The 21,381-nt window shown below is 36.5% G+C and overlaps 4 protein-coding genes and 1 long non-coding RNA gene across 6 annotated transcripts; 1 reads left to right on the top strand and 4 right to left on the bottom strand.

The window, feature by feature from the left end:
* Nucleotides 1-212: 212 nt before the first annotated feature.
* Nucleotides 213-3,661, bottom strand: LOC103850228 (crooked neck-like protein 1). Its single transcript, XM_009126947.3, has 7 exons — nt 2,429-3,661; nt 1,821-1,886; nt 1,586-1,730; nt 1,269-1,487; nt 948-1,161; nt 655-850; nt 213-555 (listed from the first exon to the last, which is right to left on the bottom strand). The coding sequence occupies exons 1-7, from the start codon at nt 3,583-3,585 to the stop codon at nt 432-434; spliced, it is 2,121 nt and encodes a 706-aa protein (XP_009125195.2). The 5' UTR covers nt 3,586-3,661; the 3' UTR covers nt 213-431.
* A 145-nt stretch (nt 3,662-3,806) lies between these two features.
* Nucleotides 3,807-9,137, bottom strand: LOC103850227. The gene has a single exon (XM_033274593.1). The coding sequence runs from the start codon at nt 4,233-4,235 to the stop codon at nt 3,933-3,935; it is 303 nt and encodes a 100-aa protein (XP_033130484.1). The 5' UTR covers nt 4,236-9,137; the 3' UTR covers nt 3,807-3,932.
* Nucleotides 9,138-9,679: 542 nt separating this feature from the next.
* On the bottom strand, nt 9,680-10,874 carry LOC108870735. Its single transcript, XR_001957276.2, has 2 exons — nt 10,662-10,874; nt 9,680-10,575 (listed from the first exon to the last, which is right to left on the bottom strand). It is a non-coding gene; the product is annotated as an uncharacterized LOC108870735 (long non-coding RNA).
* On the top strand, nt 10,574-15,928 carry LOC108870734 (mitochondrial import receptor subunit TOM7-1-like). 2 transcript variants are annotated; one of them, XM_018656358.2, is made up of 2 exons: nt 10,574-10,970; nt 15,521-15,928. In XM_018656358.2, exons 1-2 carry the CDS (start codon nt 10,955-10,957, stop codon nt 15,727-15,729), a joined length of 225 nt encoding a protein of 74 aa, XP_018511874.1. In that variant the 5' UTR covers nt 10,574-10,954; the 3' UTR covers nt 15,730-15,928. The 2 variants fall into 2 exon arrangements, with proteins under 2 accessions (XP_018511874.1, XP_033130485.1); XM_033274594.1 differs by having other exon boundaries at nt 10,574-10,975; nt 15,526-15,928.
* LOC103850226 (probably inactive receptor-like protein kinase At5g41680) lies at nt 15,813-19,884 on the bottom strand. Its single transcript, XM_009126944.3, has 2 exons — nt 16,537-19,884; nt 15,813-16,475 (listed from the first exon to the last, which is right to left on the bottom strand). Exons 1-2 carry the CDS (start codon nt 16,970-16,972, stop codon nt 15,925-15,927), a joined length of 987 nt encoding a protein of 328 aa, XP_009125192.1. The 5' UTR covers nt 16,973-19,884; the 3' UTR covers nt 15,813-15,924.
* Between the last annotated feature and the right edge of the window lie 1,497 nt (nt 19,885-21,381).

Raw genomic sequence — 21,381 nt, 5'->3', positions numbered from 1 at the left:
ATTTGTTCCTTTTTAGGTCTACTATTATTCAACCATCATTAGTAAAACAAATGTTGTAAAAATGTTTTTCTAGGATGGGAGTATAAATTTCCTATTACCCGATTTTAACTGCTGCTTGTGCATCAGCATCCCTTAACGAGCTAGCATGTGTATTAATAATAACCAGAGCGTTGTCCTCCACCGAACTTTTCTTTATACTGTTGCAATTTCCGTGATCATAACAAAAGATTATGTCCCATATTTTCTAAACCGGAAACACGCAAAGCCAAAGGTTTTATACAAAAAAAGAACAAAAACAGTAACATAATGGGGTTTTTTTTTTGGCTAACTCAATAACAAGATTACTGCTAAATCATAAATGATGAGTGGCGATGTACAGAGAACTAAGAAAGCATACAAAACACAAACTCACAGTTTTGTTATAATTCTAGTTAATCGTACTCCTCCTCAGAAGTAGCAAGCTTCTGCTTCTTCCATTTGTAAGCAGCTTCAAGAATCTTGAGGTTCGTTGTTTGTGATTCTTCTGGATATAGATAGTCAATGTACTCTTCATACCTGCCAATGACCAAAAATAATAATCATTAGGCTTACCATCCGATTATCACATACGAGTATCACATTCTCGGGAAATATATATATGCAAGCAAAACGTACTCTGTAGAGCCATCTTCTCTTGTGATCGGCTTTCTCTTCTTGAGCTTCTTCGGGAGCTTAGATTGTACCACACTCACGTCCCCGAGCTTACCAAAGTTTGTCTCCATGTTAAGCCAATCCTCCAAGAGTGTAGCTCTTTCTTCTTTCAGCTCTGGTGCAGAATCTTTGTAGTAGCTGTTGGCTCTCTCGAAAATCGCTGAGTAGAAATAACACAATATAGAGAGACTCAACAGTTAAAGCATGTGACAAGGAATCATTAAAAATTACATACCAACACGGAGTTTTAAAGTTACCTCTGGCGCGTCGGATGCACTCTTTCTTGCGTTCAATAGCATCTGTTTCTTCTTGGTCTTCCTCTTCCTCGTCTTCTTCTTGTTCCGCAGCAGAAGCTTCAAACTTTGCAAAACTAACCCACACCTTGTAATGCTTTGTGCGGTCCAATAGTCGCTCATATAAAGCTCGTGTCCTCTCTAATTCTCCTTCTGCTATCTCAAAATCTATGTATGCCTGCCACACACACACACACACACAAAATAGAGAGTTTAATGATTCAATCGATTCAGAAGTCTTCTGAGGTTTCTCGATTCTTTTAATGTATTAGACAGAAAAAGTACCTTCCATAGAAGCTCGGGCATGTCAAGAGCTGGTTGAGATATTGCCAGCTCAAAGATAGCTCTAGCTCGTTCAGTCTCAGCAAGAGACCTCTCTAGCTCAGCATACTTGCTCCAAGCATAGCAATTCTCAGGAGACCACTCCAGGTATCGCTCATAAAGCTTTCTACACCTATCTATGTTTCCCAGTTGGAGTTCAATCTCGATGTACTTCTTGAATATCTGTTTGTCGAGGAAGAAAAAAAATCATCAAACGTAAGTAAACCATGTATATGGTTGAAATGAAACACATGTAATGTTCAGACAAATTTTAGGATTACCTTATCTTTTGGAGCTTTTCCAATAGCGTTGCCTAATATCTGCCGAGCACCGGCCAGATTCAATTGCCGGATTTCAAACTGTGCAGCAAGCAACCATATTTTAGCAAAGGAAAATTTGGAGTGGGGAATGAGCTTGAGGCATTCTCTGTGGTAAAGACGAATACAAACAGTCAGTCTAAACTGCCTCCGTGAAAAGTAAATGAATGTAACTTTACAAGTTTCAGAATAGGCGTACCTGTATACATCTCGTGTACGCTCCACATCTTCAGTTTCAATCTCTTCATACAATGCATAATTAATCCTACACCAATTAGTTACATCAATGTCAGCGTTTCAGTAAATTGCAGCACCAAATATGCTAACAAAAGACAGATAAACAACAAACAATAGCATTCCACAAAATGCAAGAATATGTTTCAATAAATTTATTAGAGACCTGAATGTGCTAGATGCTCGGCAAAGATGATCAACATAATTAATAACTAATATCTGCCTAAGTCCTAAGACAACCAAACCCAAACAGTCGAGTTAAAAGGAAACTAAACCCTAAACCCTCTTATGCCGTTATGACTTATGCGTAGCATGATCAACATCTTATGCAAACCATGTACACAACCAATGAACCAAATACTGCTAATAAAAGACAAACAGCAATAGCATTCCACATAATGCAAGTTTCAAGAGATTTAGGGAGTATGATGTGCTAAAACCTGGACAAAGATGATAACTAAACTTAATCTTGTCATGCAAACAATGATCAAACTCAAACAGCAAACTTAACAAGAAGCCAATGACATTAATACCAAAAATCAGTAAACCAAAGCTGAAAAAGAATAAACTCACCAGAGATAAATGTATCTTTGCCAGTATCGTTTCTCTTCGGCAGGTGGAATATTAGCAATAGCCCTCTCATAGATTTCTCTTATCCTATCCTTGTTCCCAACAGTTTCTTCAAGCCTAACGTAATCAAACCAGGAATCATAGTTCAAAGGGTTCTTCCTCACTTCATCTTCATACTGAAACCTCCTCTTCCCAACAATAGCGTCCTCAATCCCTTCCTTATCACCATACTGCTTCTCAAAAGCCACAAACTTTTTATACAAATCCTCAGCTCTCCCTTTAGGGATATGATCAAGAGCGAACTTGTAGATAAACCTAGCCCGTTCCGGCTCCTTGCATCGCTCTTCAAACTCAGCAAACGCCACAAAGAGCGTCTCAGCTTCTTCATCCTCTGCAAGCTTCTCCGTGGCGCGCTCGTACACGTGCCTCGCACGAGCGACCTCCCCGCCTTTCATCTCGAACTTGGCAAATCGGATAAAAGCCGAAACTTTGGGATGGCAAAGCACGAACCTCTCGTAGATGGATCTGGCCCGTTCGATCTCGTTATACCTAAGCTCGAACTTGACGAAGGAGAGCCAGCCTTGTTGGTCAGGTGACCACTGCATCCACCGCTCGAATATCTGCCTAGCGCCGGCGATGTTGCCGAGAATCTCCTCCATGTGGATGTACTTGTACCAGAGCTGGTCCACGCGAGGGAGAAGCGTGACGGCTCGGTCCCAGACGTTCCTGGCGCTGTTGACGAACTTGTTCTTCATCTCGAACTCGGCGTACTTTAGCCAGAGCGTGTGGTTCCTGTAGTCGCCTTCGATGGCGCGTTCCCACACGCTCCGAGCGCGCGCGTAGTCCTTCTGGGACTCCTCCCACTGGGCGTACTTCATCCAGACCTGGATGTTCCATCTGGCGCGGCGGATCTGGTCCTCGAACTCCTTGCGGCGGCGGAGGCGGTAGTCGGAGAGCTCGGTGGAGTCGGTGATTTTCTGCTTAGGAGGACGGATCTCGGCCTCTTGCCTCTCTCGAGCTTCCCTTAGAATCTGCTCGGCGGTGATTTGAACGGGGGCAGGGGTCTTGTTCTTGACCCGAGTCGGGCGTGGAAGCTTGACTTCAGTATCCTTCCGGGTCATGTACCCTAAGGTACGGTCGGAATCCTTGCCGGACGCCATGACCTGACCACTGTATGTGTGTGTTTTTTGGGGTTTTTAGATTTGGGGAAAAGTTGGATGAGAAGACAGCGTATGATTGGTTATATATTTGGGTTGTTAATGGGCCTAATATTGACCCAATATATATACTAAACCTACTTGTGCATTTTTTTTAGAAAATTTCAAGTCTTGAGAGAGTAGGTTACATCTTTTGGATAACTTTCCATTTTCATCTAAGATGATGTTTTTCAATCATGTGTTAGCATTTATTTAAACCAGTACAAAAAGAAACAATCACCATATATAACAAGTTTCTTTTGGGTAAGACACTATAATAAGGACAGTATGCCTTACACAGATCATAACATCTAGTGATCCTTCTCCGGCGACCAGAGAAAAGCCCCGATGACAAACTTCCTCTTCTCGTTGGAGTCTCCGATGATCGGCAAGCCATACTCTCTCAAAAGCTGATCCAATTGCCACTCTGGCATTTTCTCATAATCACTCTTTGTATACTTTGGATAATGAAGTGGAATCTTGAAGTTGATTGATTGATTTTGACTCGTACCGTCACCAATCTTCGTCTTCATCTTCTGGTCTTCAAGATCTTGGTGATGATCGTTGTCGTGGATTGCTGAAGTTGAATGATCACGGCTGAGTTTAATTCCCATTTTATATATTATGAAATCGGATTTAACTCTTTGACAAGAACACTAGCTTTGCAGGTTTTAATTAGGGGTTGACGTTTCTTATTTGGAGTTTGGATATGCATTTATATAGGAAAAACATGTGGATGATTCATGAGCTGAAGAAGAACGTCGTGGGATCTTGTAGAAGCGCGCACGTACTAGTATTTTGATATTTTCCTTTGTTTGATTTTGTCTTTATTTTTATATTGTTTGTTACCTCCTATTTATCCTTTTAATATAGTTAGTTTTGTTTGTTTGTGTATTAATGTTTTTCTTGTATACCATCTTCGAGTCGACCACATCAACTGCAAACGAAATTCCAAACATCGATGTTGCCAAACTGATAACCACTAAATTTATAATAGTCGACGAACAGTACAGTTCGTCATCAATAAAATTATCACTAAACCAAAATAACTTTAGTGTTTAGTTATAATTGAGTACTGTAAAGACCTATAAATTCTAGTATCCTATTTGTAATGATTAAAACACCATGACTCTAACATACATATTTTCAGTGTAACTTTTGTTTACATGTACGGTTGCTTTAGTAAGCCTCAAAGACAGAATCTATTACCATTGTATTTGTAGGCCGAATTGGAAGGTTTGATTACGACAATGGACATTGGAAAATAATTCGAGGCGAATTGTTTAACGATGGTCAAGATGACGCATTGAACCGCTAGACCAAACAAATTTATTTGAAAATTTCCTTGATTGTTACACATTCAATCTTGGAGGCTGCTTAAAACCCAGAAACAAATATTGGAGACTGCTGTATCATCAATTCACATATTAAATGCATCGATTGTTTTGCGTAGTTTGTAGATCACATTAATTGGTTTGTTGATTTTTTTTTCTAGTTTTCGTTTTCACATAACAGAATTGAACGGCAACTTGTTAATTAAAAAGAATCTAAAATAAAATTTAGAATATGCTTTGAAATGGTTGTTTATATTGCAATTTACAAGTTAATGGTACGCTTTGAATGGAAATTCTCTTAAAAAGTTTTTTTTTAACAGCTCAGAGTTTCAAACTGTAACAACAAATTGCATTATAATTTGAGTTTTGTTCTGGATGTAACGATGGTGACAAATTGGTTATAATAATGAGGAAGATGGACCCATTCTTGATTCCTTGGAACCATCGAAATCTTTCTAGTTTCATGCATGTCGATGACTACTATTCCTCTATGGCTCTATCCTTACGGATTTGCATTAGCAATCGCTTTCGTCAATGTGTAATTATTGTAGAGCCAGTGGACGTGTAATTATTGTAGAGCCAGTGGACAGACTCGTGGCGACACTAGTGTCACATTAAATTTTGATCGGGAAGAAAAAAACTATAAAGTTTCAACTAATATATATATAGGTTCCGAATGGTGACTGCAGTTTAAATGGTACAGGATAAGCGGTTCAATTGCGGTGTGGTTCTAACAGTTATAAAAATGTATAGATATATAGTATATGTAGAAATTTTTGTCACTCTTAACTGCAGAGCGGGACGGGACGATAGTCACCATTCGAAGCCATAATAGTTCCTCTCAATCTTCTTATCATCAACACAAATTTTCATTTTTATTTCGTTAACCGAGAGAAAATAGAGAAATTTGTTGAATCGGAATTTTGTCGGTTTTGAAAACATGAAAAAGTCAGATTGTGAGTTATTTCAAACACGCTTTGATTAATCGATAAGAGAGATATAGGCTTCGAATGGTGACCATCGTCCCGCCTCGCCCTGCAATTAACAGTAACAAAAATCTCTATATATACTATATATTTATACATTTTTATAACTGTCAGAACCGCACCACAGTTGAATCGCTTGTCCCGCACCGCTCAAACCGCAGTTACCATTCGGAGCCATAATGTTGAATGAGAAAATGAGTGGAAACACTCCACGTGAATAAGTGCAAAATGAAAGAGTTCAGTCGGCAAAAGTAAAGAGGAAACCCTAACTCGACGTCAATATGTCTTTTTTTTTCAAAAGCATCTCCAAAACAATAATATATTTTAAAGTTTCTAAAATTTTATATTTGAAGTTTATCCAAAAACAAAACTTCAAACTTAGATCAAAACCATTTATATTTTATCTTATGATCCTTATATTTGTCATAATTAATTTGAATTCATAAAAATTTTGTAAATAACTAAGCACATATATAAAAACATTACAACAATATTAACTAATAAAATGTTATATTAAAATACAAATTTTAAATAGTAATAACATAATTAATATTAAAATTCAAGAAAAATACTATATTATTTCATAAAACTATTTTCGTAATACATATATAATCAATTAGTATATTTCGAAATAAAAAAATGACTTTCTTTGTTTTTAATTTGTAGATCACAAACTAATAATTGTTAAAATCAAATGATTTTAAACTTATAATTACATTAGATCTGCACAAAAAAATAAAAGAAGAAAATAAATATTGATAAAAGACAACTTCTATCAATAATATTAAAACTTAATGAATACATTCGATCTGATAAAAAAAAATTGTACAGCACAGATTACTACCTGATATATAAAAGTAATTCAATTATGTAAAGTCTCGTGTGTGTTCGCATGAACTAGGAGCTAGAAAGTTCGTGGCTGGTTGGAGTGGGGCCACTCGGTTGCATACAATTTGCTCGTGCCTAACAAGCCAGAAAATGCTCTGGCCAAGTCGACTAATCGTCCATGGCTACGGGACTATGCCAAAATATCCATCAGGGGCTTTGTCAAGATTTGGTGATAGAATCAAAGAAAATCGAATAACTTAAACCAAAACAAAACCGTCATATTAAGAAAAATATCATTTTTATGGATATGAAAGTTGATACAATCCTGGAATTTTCATGAAGTTATGGAAGTTGGTAAATATTTTGAAAATATTCCTAATTGGTTTATGGAAAGGGGCGAATGCCCTAATCCAACTAGGTTAATTTAATAGATTATTCTTATATATATAAAGGGAGTTCGTGTGTTCTCTTATCACTTGACCATGCAAGTTAATTTGTAACCTTAAAAGAAAGAGGTTCTATATCTTTGTGATTAAAATTATAGTGGATGGCCTCCTACTAGTCCCTAGAAACGTAGTCATTCTATGTAAACTCTGGATAAACAATTTATTGTGTCATTCTTCTATATTTTCCGTTCATCTTCTGTTCTCTATAATTTTGCAACTCATACTTTCTAACTTACATCGTAGAGTTTGTCGAAAAATGTGTCAACGAGTTTGTGTGTTTAATTCTGGTTTAAAGTCAAACTGTTCTTGTCATCGTGGTTTCAAAAATGAAGCCTAGACATGTTGCCTAACACCCCTAATCCAGGTGTTTTAAGTCGTTTACAATCATATTATTAATAATCATAATCTTTTAATACGATGAGAAACTATATGCTCGTCATGAGTTATGTAACGAGCATACCAAAAGAGATGATATAGTGTAACAATCACTAGCAAAAATATAATATTTTCCTGGTTAATTGTCCCAAAAGGGAGTCACGTACTACATAAGGTGGATCAGCAAAGATCACAGTCGATCGGTTGGATAAACCAAGTTATTGAACCGAATGTAACATCATCATGGAAATATATATAAAACGATTTGTTATAAAATCAAACTCGATCTTTGAGTTTAAAAGATTTCCCTTCCAGAATCTGAGCACCAACAACAAAAAGCCATCATATGGTAAGTAGCGGTGATTGAACCCCAATAAACATCAATGCGGAAACATAAGTTTCTTATAAATCTGAGCATGTTTTATGCACTCATGATCCTCACTAGCATCCGAAGGTGGAGAAATTTGAGTTGGATGCGATGGTTTATGCACTCTGCTGATTTTTTTTTCTTTTTGGCAGAGTTTTATTCTGGAGAAAGTTGATCTTTCCAATCATCTTCTACTAAAAACTAGCGTTTTTTTCTGCTTGTTTTGGGCACTCTGTAGATAAAGCATTCAAACTCATTTTCATGTCAACTGAGTATAAATCACTCAAAAGATATTGAGGTTAGGAGGTGGTATTGGATTCAGTAATTTAATTGATTTTGAAATAATTCAATTGAAGACATGAACTTTGAAGTATTTAAAATGATTTGATGATGATTTTAATGCATTGTAATGCATTTGTCAACTGAGTAGAAATCACTCAAAACATATTGAGGTTTGGGAGGTGATATTGGATTCAGTAATTTAACCGATTTTGAAATAGTTCAATTAAATACATAAGTAATAGATTTTGAAGTATTTTAATGATTTGATGAGGATTTTCATGCATTTGTCTAATTCTTTCATTTTAGATTTTAAAAGAATACAATTATATTTGATAGAAACAAATTCCTTTAAATTTCATGAACTTTTTGAATCTTCCTATAAAATGCACAAGGAAAGAACAATTTTTTTACAGATAAAAATAATAAAACCATAATTATTTCCATACCATATAGACAGATAAAGCCATTTTAAAACATGAATAAAAACCCTATTTACAAAACAATAATAAAACCCAATGACAATGTGGATTACATCAAATAATATACTTTTGTCATTTCATCATAACGATATATAAATTGATAACAAATATTACATTCTAAATCTATCATATCAATAAGTTTGACGTACATATCTAATAAACAAATGTTGTAAATAACTTTTTTCAAATCAGTACTTAAACCTTAATAATTAGTTCTTTACATTTTATAACTAAATTTTCCATTAAATTATTTTCAAATATAATTATCATGAAATCCACTACAAATTGAATAACACAAATCTTTAATAGAATTAGAAAAATAGTGAATTGGATAATACTAGAATCCAAAGTAATTCTCAAATTCAGTTGAACTTCTAAATTGAATATCCATCTTAATGTGACACATATCACACAACTCACCTCATTTTCTACTACCTCCAGCTAATATCATCATCACTTCAAAAGACACATAAATGTATCTTTTACAAGCATACTTTTTCTCATAGCTAGTCTTACATCTCACTTTCTCTTTTCGCAGGAAATCATAACTACTTCATGATCTCCTATAAATTCAGAAGCCTTCTTCATAGGACCACGGTAGATTCCTTTATCGTAACAACCAGTGAACATTGCTAGTAGGCACCAACATGATGTGTTTTAAGTCTTATCAAAGCTTCCTCTAAAGTAGGATACTTAAAAACTCCAGTTGTGTATTACTTCTTTTCCTCTATACTAATTATTTAGCAAATGTACTCATGTCTTAAACAAATATAAAATTAGTGTTAATGTCTTTAACAAATATAGAATTACGACAACTATAGTGGCATCAAAGTTTAGTTTTAGCATTAGTGCTCATGTCTTTAATATATATAGAATGTGTCTTCTACTAAGCATGTTGGAGCACTGATTTATACACATACTTAATTAGAAAGATTTATGTTTTGCGTTCCAAATATTTTTATATATGTCAAAATTAAATATATTTTTTATTATTGTAGCTTTTGATGATGATGAGAATGTGGAAGTTACCGAAGAACATACTGATCTTGATCTTACAATTTCTACTGCTTAGATTTGAAAGGATTTTGTTTTATTTTTATTCACTATTACTTTTTATTTGATTTATTTGGTAAGATATTTATTTTAGTTCTATCCATAAACTGATACGGAATTTATGGTTTTTCGAGATGATAATCTAAATTTGGAATTAAATTAATATTATTTTTAAACTTAATGTATTCGATTTTAATTTATCTTTTTAAAAAGCTCGAAAAGCCTAGAAAACACTATGACCCTTTTAAAGGCCGAACCATAATTTGAAATACAAGTTTAAAATCGAACTTAATAATAATGGGTTTTTTTTAGGTTTGTGTCGGGCTGGCAGGACACCCCTACTAAAATTACACCTTTACTAAAATTCTACCTTTCAAATATAAAATATAAGTTTAGATTAGTTAAATCTACTGGTATAAATGTCTATTTATCTATTTAATAAAAAAAGTTCTGTCATTTTGATCTTTAAAGCTATAGTTGTGATAAAAATCTTTTAAGGTCATTCTAGAAAATTTATCTAAAACACTTTGTTTTTGTCAACTAGTTTTTATAAGCCTTATGGGCTGAAACAGAGTACAATAAAAGACCCAAGTACATGTATAACAAAAAATACAGCTTAGGATTACACGTGCCAGCCATTTCTAATCTGTGCGACGTGTCAACATGGCTTTTGGTGTTGACTTGAATCTTGGTTCACCGTCGATAGGTGCTGATCATCGACGGTTTGCTTCTACCCTCGAAACGCCGCTAGCTTGGGTTTGCTTTTTCTTTTACTCCATGAAAGCCTTCCACCAAAGCCGTATCCTTTTGAAACAGAAAGGACTTGTTCACCATAGTTATATCAGAGAAAACTCAAGTCAGATTCATCCAAGCTTGATCAGTTGCCATACCGTTAGATAAACGCCGACTCTTCTGAACCTAGCTTCAAACCAACTTAAGAGACCAAACAAAAAAAATATAAAGAAACTATATTATTAGTTCGGTTGAAAATATAAAAGACCAAACAAAAAAAAACAACGGAAAGGTTTGTAGATAGGAAAGGGCGGCGAGAACCCTCTGGACGACTCAGAGTCTCAACGATTAACTTAAGAAGTGCTTAAGAGTTTTGGCTTCGATAAAAAAAAAAAAAAAGTGTCTGCAATTACACACAGAGAGAAGAAGGGAAACTGTGAGATCGGAAACAATGGATTCTACACTTTCGTTGTGTTGGGTTTATTATGACGTGTCTTTATCTTCCGCAATCTTAGGAATAAAAGAGACTTGTTCTCTTTTGTTTGTTTTCTGTTTCCTTCAAAGTAGCTTAGTGGGGTCGTGTCCTTAGTATTGGGTCTTTCAGTTATTTGCTTCAGCACTTGTATTTTCTATAAAAGCGCATTGAGACGCGATGAATACAGTTAGATCATTCAGTGCAATATTTGTGTTTCCCTGATCTTGCAATCACATTTGGTATCAGAGCAAACACGAATCTAAGTGATCAGAGAGAGAGAGAGAAAGAAAGATGAGCGAAGACAAAACACTCACGAAGATTCCTCACTTTGATGGTCATTATGATCATTGGAGTGAATTGATGGAGAATCTCTTGCGAGCCAAGGGATTGTGGAGTTTGGTGGAAGAAGGTGTGATCGAACCAGCCGCCGGAGTCGAGATAACTGCAGCGCAGCAGAAGAGTCTCAGCGAGTTGAAGATGAAGGATCACCAAGTCAAACATTACCTGTTTCAGGCGATGGATCGGGTCGTGTTTGAGCAGATCTTGGACCGCAAGACATCCAAGATCATTTGGGATTCCATGAAGCGTAAGTTTGGAGGGAATGAAAGGGTGAAGAGATCTCTTCTCCAAACCCTAAGGAGAGACTTTGAGGTTCTCGTCATGAAGAATGATGAAAGCATTGATGATTACTTCAAACGGGTGATGTCTGTCTCCAATAAGATGAGGAGCAATGGTGAAGAGATGTCGGATTCGAAGATTGTTGAGAAGATCCTTCGAACATTGACTGACAAGTTCACCTATGTTGTCGTGTCCATTGAGGAGTCCAAGGATACGGGAAACATGACCATTGATGAGCTGCAGAGCTCGCTGTCTGTTCATGAGAAGAAGTTCAAGAGAAGCACTCTTGAAGAAGAAGTTCAGGCTCTGAACGTGGGAGGAAGAGGTAGAGGAACCTACAGAGGTCGAGGTCGAGGAAGAGGCAGAGGACGCCTCTACAACAAGGCCACTGTTGAGTGTTACTCCTGCCACAAGCTTGGACACTTTGCTTATGAATGCCCAAGTGGAAACAATGGAGCGCAGTTTACAGAGATTGAAGAAAAGGATGAGGTTCTGTTGATGGCGTTTGTCGAGCTTCATGAGACAAGAAGAGGAGATGTTTGGTTCGTGGATTCAGGATGTTCGAACCATATGTGTGGAGAGAGAAACATGTTCTCAAGTCTGGATACTGCTTTCACACACAACGTCAAGCTCGGGAACAATCACAAGCTAGAAGTCAGTGAAAAAGGAGTGGTGAAGATAACTCTCAATGGGGTAAGCTATGTGATCAGGGACGTCTATTACGTTCCAGAACTGAAGAACAACCTGCTGAGTGTTGGACAACTCCAAGAAAAGGGTCTGGATGTGCTGTTCAAAGGAGGAGAACAGAGAACGTGCAGCATTTTCCATCCAACAAAAGGGAAAATTGCAGAGTCCATCATGAGTGCCAATCGGATGTTCATCCTTTTAGGAGAACAAAGTGATAGGGTGAATGATGAAAGGTGCTTGCAAGTTGATACTGCAAACAGAGAAGAGCTATGGCATCATCGATATGGTCATCTCCACCACAAAGGTCTTCAGATTCTGCGCAGCAAAGAAATGGTTACAGGCCTACCAGACATTGGTCAATCAAAGATCTCGTGTGAAGCGTGTGTTAAGGGGAAGCATCACCGAGTTCTTTTCCCAAAGCAGAGCAAGTGGAGATCAACAGAGAAGCTGCAGCTCATTCACTCTGATCTGTGTGGGCCAATCACTCCACCATCCAACAGCCAGAAGAGGTATCTGATAAGCTTTATTGATGATTTCTCTCGAAAAACCTGGATATATTTTGTGCTTGAGAAATCAGAAGCTTTCCACATCTTCAAAGAGTTCAAGGCGTTTGTGGAGAAACAGAGTGGGAACTTCATCAAGTGTCTCAGAACAGATAGGGGAGGAGAATACAACTCTATTGAGTTCAAGGAGTTCTGTAAGGAGAATGGGATCAAGCGACAACTCACCACCGCATACACTCCGCAACAAAATGGCGTAGCTGAGCGTAAGAACCGAACCATCATGAACATGGTGAGAGCCATTCTGTCAGAGAAGGAGGTGCCAAAGAGCTTCTGGGCAGATGCGGTACAATGGGCGAATCATGTCCTTAATAGATCACCCACTACGATCGTTAAAGACATGACTCCGGAAGAGGCGTGGAGTGGAAACAAACCATCAGTTGAACACTTCAGGGTCTTTGGTTGTGTCGGTTATGCTCATGTACCTGAGGTCAAGAGGACCAAGCTCGATGATAGGAGCGTCAAGTGTGTCATGATTGGATACAGCAGCGAGTCAAAAGCCTACAAGATGTTTGATCCGATTGAAAAGAAAGCTCACATCAGTCGGGACGTGATCTTTGAGGAGGAAAAGAAGTGGAACTGGGATGAGAGTTATCTGGCTGATCAGAGCATCGAACTAGAATGGGAAGATGAGTACGAGTGTCATGAAAATGAAAACGAAGGGGAGGAGATAGAAGCAGAAGAACCAGAAGAAGTTCCAGATCAAACCGAGAATCCTCCCTCTCCAACTCAAGCAGCCACAGTGGGGACCATAACCACAACGAGCAGAGTAAGAAGGCCACCGGTTTGGGCTGATGACTACACGTCTGGAGAAGACTTATCAGACACTGGAGATGAGGCAAACATGGCTATGATGGTGGCTTTCATGGTTATTTCCGATCCAACAAACTTCAATGAAGCCATAAGACACTCACAATGGAAAGAAGCTATGGATGCAGAGATAAGGGCGATTGAGAAGAATCACACTTGGTCTTTAGTTTCACTTCCAGAGGGGGCCAAAGCGATTGGTGTGAAGTGGATCTATAAGACTAAGTTCAACGAGCTTGGAGAAGTAGACAAACTCAAAGCTCGGCTTGTGGTGAAGGGCTATGCTCAAGAGTATGGAATTGATTATACTGAAGTCTTTGCTCCTGTTGCGAGGATGGATACAGTCAGGATGATCATTGCTGTAGCTGCTCAACGAGGGTGGGGGATCTATCAGTTGGATGTAAAGTCTGCCTTTTTACATGGTGAGCTGATGGAGGATGTCTTCGTCGAACAGCCAAAAGGGTACGAGGCAGCAGGGAAGCAACATATGGTGTACAAGCTTCACAAAGCCCTATATGGACTGAAACAAGCACCTCGAGCTTGGTTCAGTCGTATAGAGGCTTATTTCATGAAGGAAGGCTTCGAAAGCAGCACCAGTGAACAAACGTTGTTCATAAAACGAGAAGGAGGTAAAATTCTGATCGTGAGTATCTACGTTGATGATTTATTGTTCACTGGTAATGATGAAGGGTTGCTGAATGAGTTCAAGACTTCTATGAAGAAAGAGTTTGACATGACCGACTTGGGGAAGATGAGATACTTTCTTGGCATAGAAGTGGTTCAGAAAGATGATGGCATCTTCATTTGTCAGAGGAAGTACGCAGCTGAGGTGATTGAAAGGTTTGGAATGATGGGTTTCAACTCTGTGTGCAATCCAATCGTTCCAGGACAGAAGATTGGTCGTGATGAAGCAGGCGAGAAGGTGGACTCAACTCTGTACAAGCAAATGGTGGGAAGCTTGATGTACTTAACTGCAACACGTCCTGACTTGATGTATGCAGTAAGTCTCATCAGTCGTTTCATGGCTAATCCTACTCAACTTCACTTTGCTGTGGCAAAAAGGATCATGCGTTATCTCAAAGGAACGATGGAGTATGGGATCTGGTATAAGAAAGAAGGAGAAGCAGGGCTCATTGGATACACTGACAGCGACTATGCCGGAGATATCGATGACAGCAAAAGCACCTCTGGTTATGTCTTCTTAATGAGCGGAGGGGCTGTAGCGTGGTCATCACGGAAGCAGCCGATAGTGACGCTATCAACTACTGAAGCCGAGTACGTTGCAGCAGCAACTTGTGCATGTCAGGCCATTTGGATGGGAAGAGTTCTGAAGGAAATTGGTTATGAGCAAGGTGAGGAGATGGTTTTGTTTTGTGACAATACTTCTACTATTAAGCTGTCCAAGAATGCAGTAATGCACGGGAGATCCAAGCATATCAGGGTTCGTTATCATTTTCTGAGGGATTTAACTAAAGAAGGAGTGATCAAGCTCATCCACTGCAGCACGGAGGAGCAGCTGGCAGACATCATGACTAAGCCTTTGAAGATGGTGACATTTCAGAGGATTCGAGAAGCTTTTGGTATGTGTGTTCTGAACTGAGCATTGGAGATGGATCAGTTCAGGGGAGGGATTGTTGGGTTTATTATGACGTGTCTTTATCTTCCGCAATCTTAGGAATAAAAGAGACTTGTTCTCTTTTGTTTGTTTTCTGTTTCCTTCAAAGTAGCTTAGTGGGGTCGTGTCCTTAGTATTGGGTCTTTCAGTTATTTGCTTCAGCACTTGTATTTTCTATAAAAGCGCATTGAGACGAGATGAATACAGTTAGATCATTCAGTGCAATATTTGTGTTTCCCTGATCTTGCAATCACACGTTGAAGCCCAGAGGAAAAGGGAAAGGATCACAGGGAGCTTCCTCTTCCAATGACAAATCCAAGTCGCAGCTCCTCAAGGAATGGACCAACTGGTCTCTCAAGAAGGCCAAAGTCGCCACTCACTACGGATTCATCCCTCTCATCATCATCGTCGGCATGAACTCCGATCCAAAGCCCCATCTCTTCCAGCTCCTTACCCCTGTCTGATCCTCCAATTCCGGAACGAGATCGATCCCGTCTCCCCCGGTTTGGATTCGCTGAATCTTCTTTTATGTTTTCAGAATCTGTGGTTGTATGGAATCAATTCATCTTTGTTTGCCTTTTCTTATACAAATTGAATCAGTAGTAATGATCAAATAATGCTTTGAGAATTGACATTTTTAAGCTATCTATCACTCTGGATCAAGTGTTGGAATGAATGTCTTGTAGCATCTTTACAACCTCTGCTGCATGAGGTCGATCTTGTGGGTTCAAGGCAACACAAGCCAAACCTATTTGCAACATCTCAACCATCTCTTCCTCTATACCTATTTGCTTCATTAGCTCTATGTCAAACACTTCTCCGGTCCACTCTTTCGACACCACTGACCTTATCCAGCTTGCCAAGTCCATGTTTTCCAGATCTCCTGATCGCGCACTCGGACATTTCCCTGTTAGAAGCTCCAGTAACACTACCCCAAAGCTGTATACATCAGAAAACTCTGTGCACTTTACTTCCGGAGCGCGATAACCCGAAGAACAAATACTAGTCTGAGGGAGAGATCTCGTGATGGCTGTCAAGCCGAGATCGCAGATGCAACCGTTGCCTTGCGAGTCTATGAAGATGTTGGAAGATTTGATGTTCCCATGGACAAGCTTCCTCTCATCTGCGCCATGTATAATAGCCATTCCTCTTGCTGCACCAATCGCTATTCTCAATCGAGACTCCCAATCTAGCGATACTCCCTTCTCACCTGCGCAAAGGTTGATTGAGTTCTTGTCTTTTCGACAATGGGGATTCAAAGATAAACTTACCGTGCAACACCTCGAAGAGGTTTCCTTTACTGTAATAGCTGTAAACAGCGAGCTTGTCGTTCTTGGAATAGTAGTAAGCTTTTAGTTCAGCTACATTCTCATGCTTGATGCTACCAACAATCTCCATTGTTTGCTCAAACTCTCTTCTTCCAACTACCACCCTCTCCAGTCTCTTCACTACTACCGTGGCTGTATCATCATCCACAGTTACTTTGTAGGTTGAGCCGAAAGCACCTCTCCCCAAAATTTCAGCGGATGCACCTAACAAATCATCCAAATCAAAGGTATAGTTACTTCCTCCAAAGAAGACGATCTTGCCTTCATCGCTGTCATCCTCTGGTTGCCAGTTACCTGAAGGAGACAAGTCTTTCTTCTTAGACTTCCATGAGAGCTTAGCTTTCACATACCGTTTCTTCCGTAAGCACCAAGCCATCATCGTGTGAAAGCAGATTATGCCTCAGACTATGAAGATCCAAAACAGATCTTCGATTCCTCAATACCCGCTAGAAAGTTGCGTGTGCTCTTGTTGACTCTATTGTTAAACAGATCAAGAATCAGAAGATTCTTCCACCCAGAGAAAATTCACAGAGCCACTCCAGGCTGAGTTATAAAGAACAAAATGGAGAAGGATTCTCAGAAGAAAAAAAAAGAACCAGTCAAAAGAATTCTTGTAATGGTCTTCGGAGAGCTCCTCTCGGTTTCCCACTTAGAAGAAAGTAGAAAAAAAAGTCCAAAAAGAAAATCTCCATTTGAGAGACAAGTCTCGTCTTTATCTAAAATCGAAAAAGTGTTGTCTCTATCTGTCACATAGGGAGAATCTTTTGTAACAGAAACTAAAATTGTATTATTGTCTGAATGAATTAATTTAAAAATGATACGCCAGTCGGTAAGCCGGCAAAATCTTGGTATCTAAGTGGGGAAGCATGTAAGCCGCCGCAAACACAACGTGATCGTGTTTCTTCCATTAGATTTTCTACCCAATTAAAATTTACTTTTTATTACTTTCTGTTTTATTAATTTATACTAAGATGTTATAGGTATACCATTGGATGTTGCCGTAGGACAGTATATTCCAGCTGTTTCAGATATGTCTGTCAAACTAAGTAACCGCAGAAAGTTTAGTGTTGGTCTTCCCTCGTGCACAACGGAGGAGAACAAAGAAAACGGAGCTTAAGGTATATTTGGAGACATTCCAATAAATCTCTGATCAATTGTCTTTATTTTATTTTTTTGCTGCTGCTCTTTCAATTATGGTGCATAATGTGTGAATTTGTCAAATCTTATCCTCCTAGAAGCTACATATCCTTCTAGGGTTGCTCCATCTTGCATAACCTTGTTTTCAATTGATAGAAATGGAATGTTTCAGAGCAGTTCTTGTACGGTTGTACCTGATGGTAGTCATGCATTAGAAGAAATAGATTTTAAAAAAACTATCCAGGGTATTAAAATTGGACGAAATAGACCATTATGGATGGAAGTACCTACACTAGGAAGAACCAGAAAGTTAGTGCTGATATTCAACAAGAGGTTTATTTTGCCCCTGAGATTGTTGATGAGATTGGTGAGCAGGTAACCAGAAACTCCTCGATCCCTCTTCTTTATTTGCGTTTTCATTTCCAATTTTTCTGATGGACCATCAGTGTGATTGCTTGGAACTCTCAAAGTAGAAAATTTAAGTCTCATCTCTCTTTATATTTCCATGTAGGGGTAAGTACTACTTGAGGTACTATTGAAAGATGAGAGAGGATATTAGAAGAAGCTGGATTGAAGGAGGATAATGGTTCTTGCATCTCACGGGATTTATAAGAAGATGTTGATTGATGATGTGAGGCAAAATTTGTATGCTTAGAGATCTCTATTTTATGGATTTGCTTAGAGCTTAGAGAAGGAGTGGAACTTGAATTCAGGCGTGCGAGATTTAAGGGAGTTTTTCTTGGACAAGATTAATTAAGAAAGCTTAGCAGAGAAACCCGAATCTGGCAAAGCTTAGTGGTCGAGCCTGATGTAGAGGAGAGTCGTGGGTTTGGCCATCTCTGCTGGGATAAGCACACCAGGAATGTGTGCAAGTCTTGCGTATGTACTTGGACACTTAAAGGCGTGCGAGAAAGGGATCTCTTTGGAGCTCATGCATATGAGAGGACAAATCGTCTTGCTGCTTACCACACAGAGTGGACTAAGCTTGCAAAGTTGCAAGGATGAGCAATTAGAGCTTTGAGGCTATTTCATAATTCTCACGCTCTCTTTGTTTCCTTGATTTCATCCTTGAAAAACGAGAGTTTCGTGCTTCCTTTTAAGGCATATAAAACGATGACAAAACAAACGAATTGTCTCAGCTTATTATTACGTCAGGCTCTAATAAGAAATGCTGTCTCTATTTCAGCTATTTCTGCTGTGTGAAATGTCCCCCTAACATTTTACTCTTCAGTTGACGAATATCTTCTTATAGAAATGGCGCTAATAAGTCGTTCAACCCACAAAACACTCGAACACCAAACGTACTGGAGTATTAGATATAGAGCCCATCACTGCTTTAGGCAACAAAATTTTGTTTTAGGAAATTCTCTCTTTTTTTTTTTTGCTAAAGTTGGAAATATCATTAAAATCTAATCTGCTTGAAAGCTATTCAAATCCTAAGGGCCGGAAAAAGATTAAAAATCCATGAAACCTAAGAAAGAACTAAGGATGTTTTTCCAACTTTAAAGTTAATCATAGAATTTAGGATTTAGAGTTTAGAGTTTGGGCTATAGGATTTAGTAACGGGGAGTTCTTCCCCAAAGCTCTCAAAAAAATACTAAATAAAAAAATATAAAGTAAGAGAGAAGAAATAAAAAGTTTAGAACAAGTTCTCATTTGAAAACATGTTCTCATGTTTTAAGAACACTTCTCTCTTCATTATCTTATTTTGATGGGTTCATAAAAAGTAAAAACAAAAATAAACAAAAAGTTATTATAAAAGGGAAAATAGCCAAAACGGAATAAAAAAAGGTGTGATTGTTCCTTTGGTATAAAATCTTTTTTGTACACTTTTCCTCTTTTTACCCTTTCTTTTTAAAATATAATGAAATCATTAGTTTTATGAATCAAAAAATTATATCAAAATACAAACAATTGATAAAACACTCATATACACAAACTGTTTTTTTTTTTGTTGAAAACTTTGATAAATTTAAATATTTAAAAATATTTGTAATATTTTAACTTCCCAAAACCTGTATTCATTTTTACATTTTATTAATTTTTTTCTTTATTTTTTTTCCTTTTTATTATACTTTTAATAAAAAAATTAAAATTTTAATTTTAATATTTTTAAAACGTTTGTAAAAAAACTTTGTAAAAAGTTTTTAATAAAAACAAAACTTTGTAAAACGTTTTAATAAAACTATAATAAAAATAAACTATGTAAACTTTATAAAATAAAAATAAAACTTTATAAAAAAACTTTAATCAAAAGCGTAAAATAAACTTTATAAGAAACGTTTTACAAAGTTTTATTTTTATAAAAAGTTTAAAAAGTTTGTAAACTTTTTAGTTTTATTAAGAAAATTAAACTTTTAAATTTTAACATTTTTAAAAGATTTTTCTTCCATTTTATTAAAAAATTTAAAATTAAATTAAACCTTTAAATTCTGTTTAATGTGTTTAATTGATTAATCAAGAGTTAGTTTTGAAATTATGAAAAAAATATATTAAAAGAATAACTTAATGATAATATTATACTAAATGGACAACCATGCTGTTCTGTTTTGGCAAATTTCCCTTATACAAATAAACTAATATTTTTGAGAGCTTTGGATAAGAACAACCAATGCTGATGTTCTAAGATTTTAAGGTTTAGAGTCTTGCAATGTCAAATGTTTTTTTTGCAATTAATATTATTTTTAATTGTTTTTTTTTCATAAACAAAATATATGACACGTGTCAGTTTTTTTATTGGTTACTATCTACATGGTGAACCGAAAAATAACTCATTACAAAATTCTCTGGATTTTTATTTTATTTTAGACCATATAATCTTTAATCAACCTTATACAAACCTACAGATCCACACATTTTCCTCTCTTTTCTTGTCGATATCCATACATTTTTTAAAATAGTCTAAAAAGCGAAAAGAGTAATAAAAGTTAAATCCTTAACTCCAAACATAAACTCTATAACCCATATAATTAACCTAGATACAAAATATAATACTAATCTTAATCCAAAATTATACTCTCAAGTCATAAACATCAACTAGATTTTGACCCGTGCATCCGGACGGGTATTTAATTCTTTTTTTTATAAATGTATATTTGTTGTAAGTGAAAATGTCATATTATTATTTTGTATTAAATTTTATTTTGTTTTCTTGTAAGTATAATATAATATTCCATCTATTATTTTTTAACAAAAATATGTTGCTATTTATTTTTTATGTCACTACTATATGTCATATATGTTCATCATATAATTAATCGTATTTTATAAGTACCATAATATAAATAATCATATAATGAATAATATTTTATACGTACAATTATATAAATAATCATATATATTATATTTTTAAAACTTAATGTGAAATATAAAAACTATAACTTAAGTTGGTATTTGAAAGTGAATTTTGTATTTTTTTCTTATATATATGTAAAACATATTTTGATAATGGTTATTGGAAAATATTTTAGTAAAAAGCAAATTTTGAATATATGTATATTTTTGAATCAATTTTCGAAATAAATTTAATTTTAAATTAATATTTTGATTTAAAATATGTATAAATAATTATTTATACAAAAAATGGTTTTAGGTAATTAGATTGGATCATTTTTCATATATTTTAAAAATCTGACCAGATATATAGTTTCA

Source organism: Brassica rapa, chromosome A07 (genome assembly GCF_000309985.2).
Source record: "Brassica rapa cultivar Chiifu-401-42 chromosome A07, CAAS_Brap_v3.01, whole genome shotgun sequence".
NCBI classification, from domain to species: Eukaryota; Viridiplantae; Streptophyta; class Magnoliopsida; order Brassicales; family Brassicaceae; genus Brassica; species Brassica rapa.
This window is presented reverse-complemented; position numbering and strand designations above follow the sequence as displayed.

Excerpts from the sequence above, each read along its gene's own strand:
- LOC103850228 (XM_009126947.3), bottom strand. The coding sequence starts at position 3,585 with ATGGCGTCCGGCAAGGATTCCGACCGTACCTTAGGGTACATGACCCGG. Across the intron at positions 1,731-1,820 it reads CGTACACGAGATGTATACAG|AGAATGCCTCAAGCTCATTC; the intron begins GTACGCCTATTC and ends TCTTTACCACAG. Across the intron at positions 556-654 it reads AGAGAAGATGGCTCTACAGA|GTATGAAGAGTACATTGACT; the intron begins GTACGTTTTGCT and ends GGTCATTGGCAG.
- LOC103850227 (XM_033274593.1), bottom strand. The coding sequence starts at position 4,235 with ATGGGAATTAAACTCAGCCGTGATCATTCAACTTCAGCAATCCACGAC.
- LOC103850226 (XM_009126944.3), bottom strand. The coding sequence starts at position 16,972 with ATGATGGCTTGGTGCTTACGGAAGAAACGGTATGTGAAAGCTAAGCTC. Across the intron at positions 16,476-16,536 it reads CCTCTTCGAGGTGTTGCACG|GTGAGAAGGGAGTATCGCTA; the intron begins GTAAGTTTATCT and ends ACCTTTGCGCAG.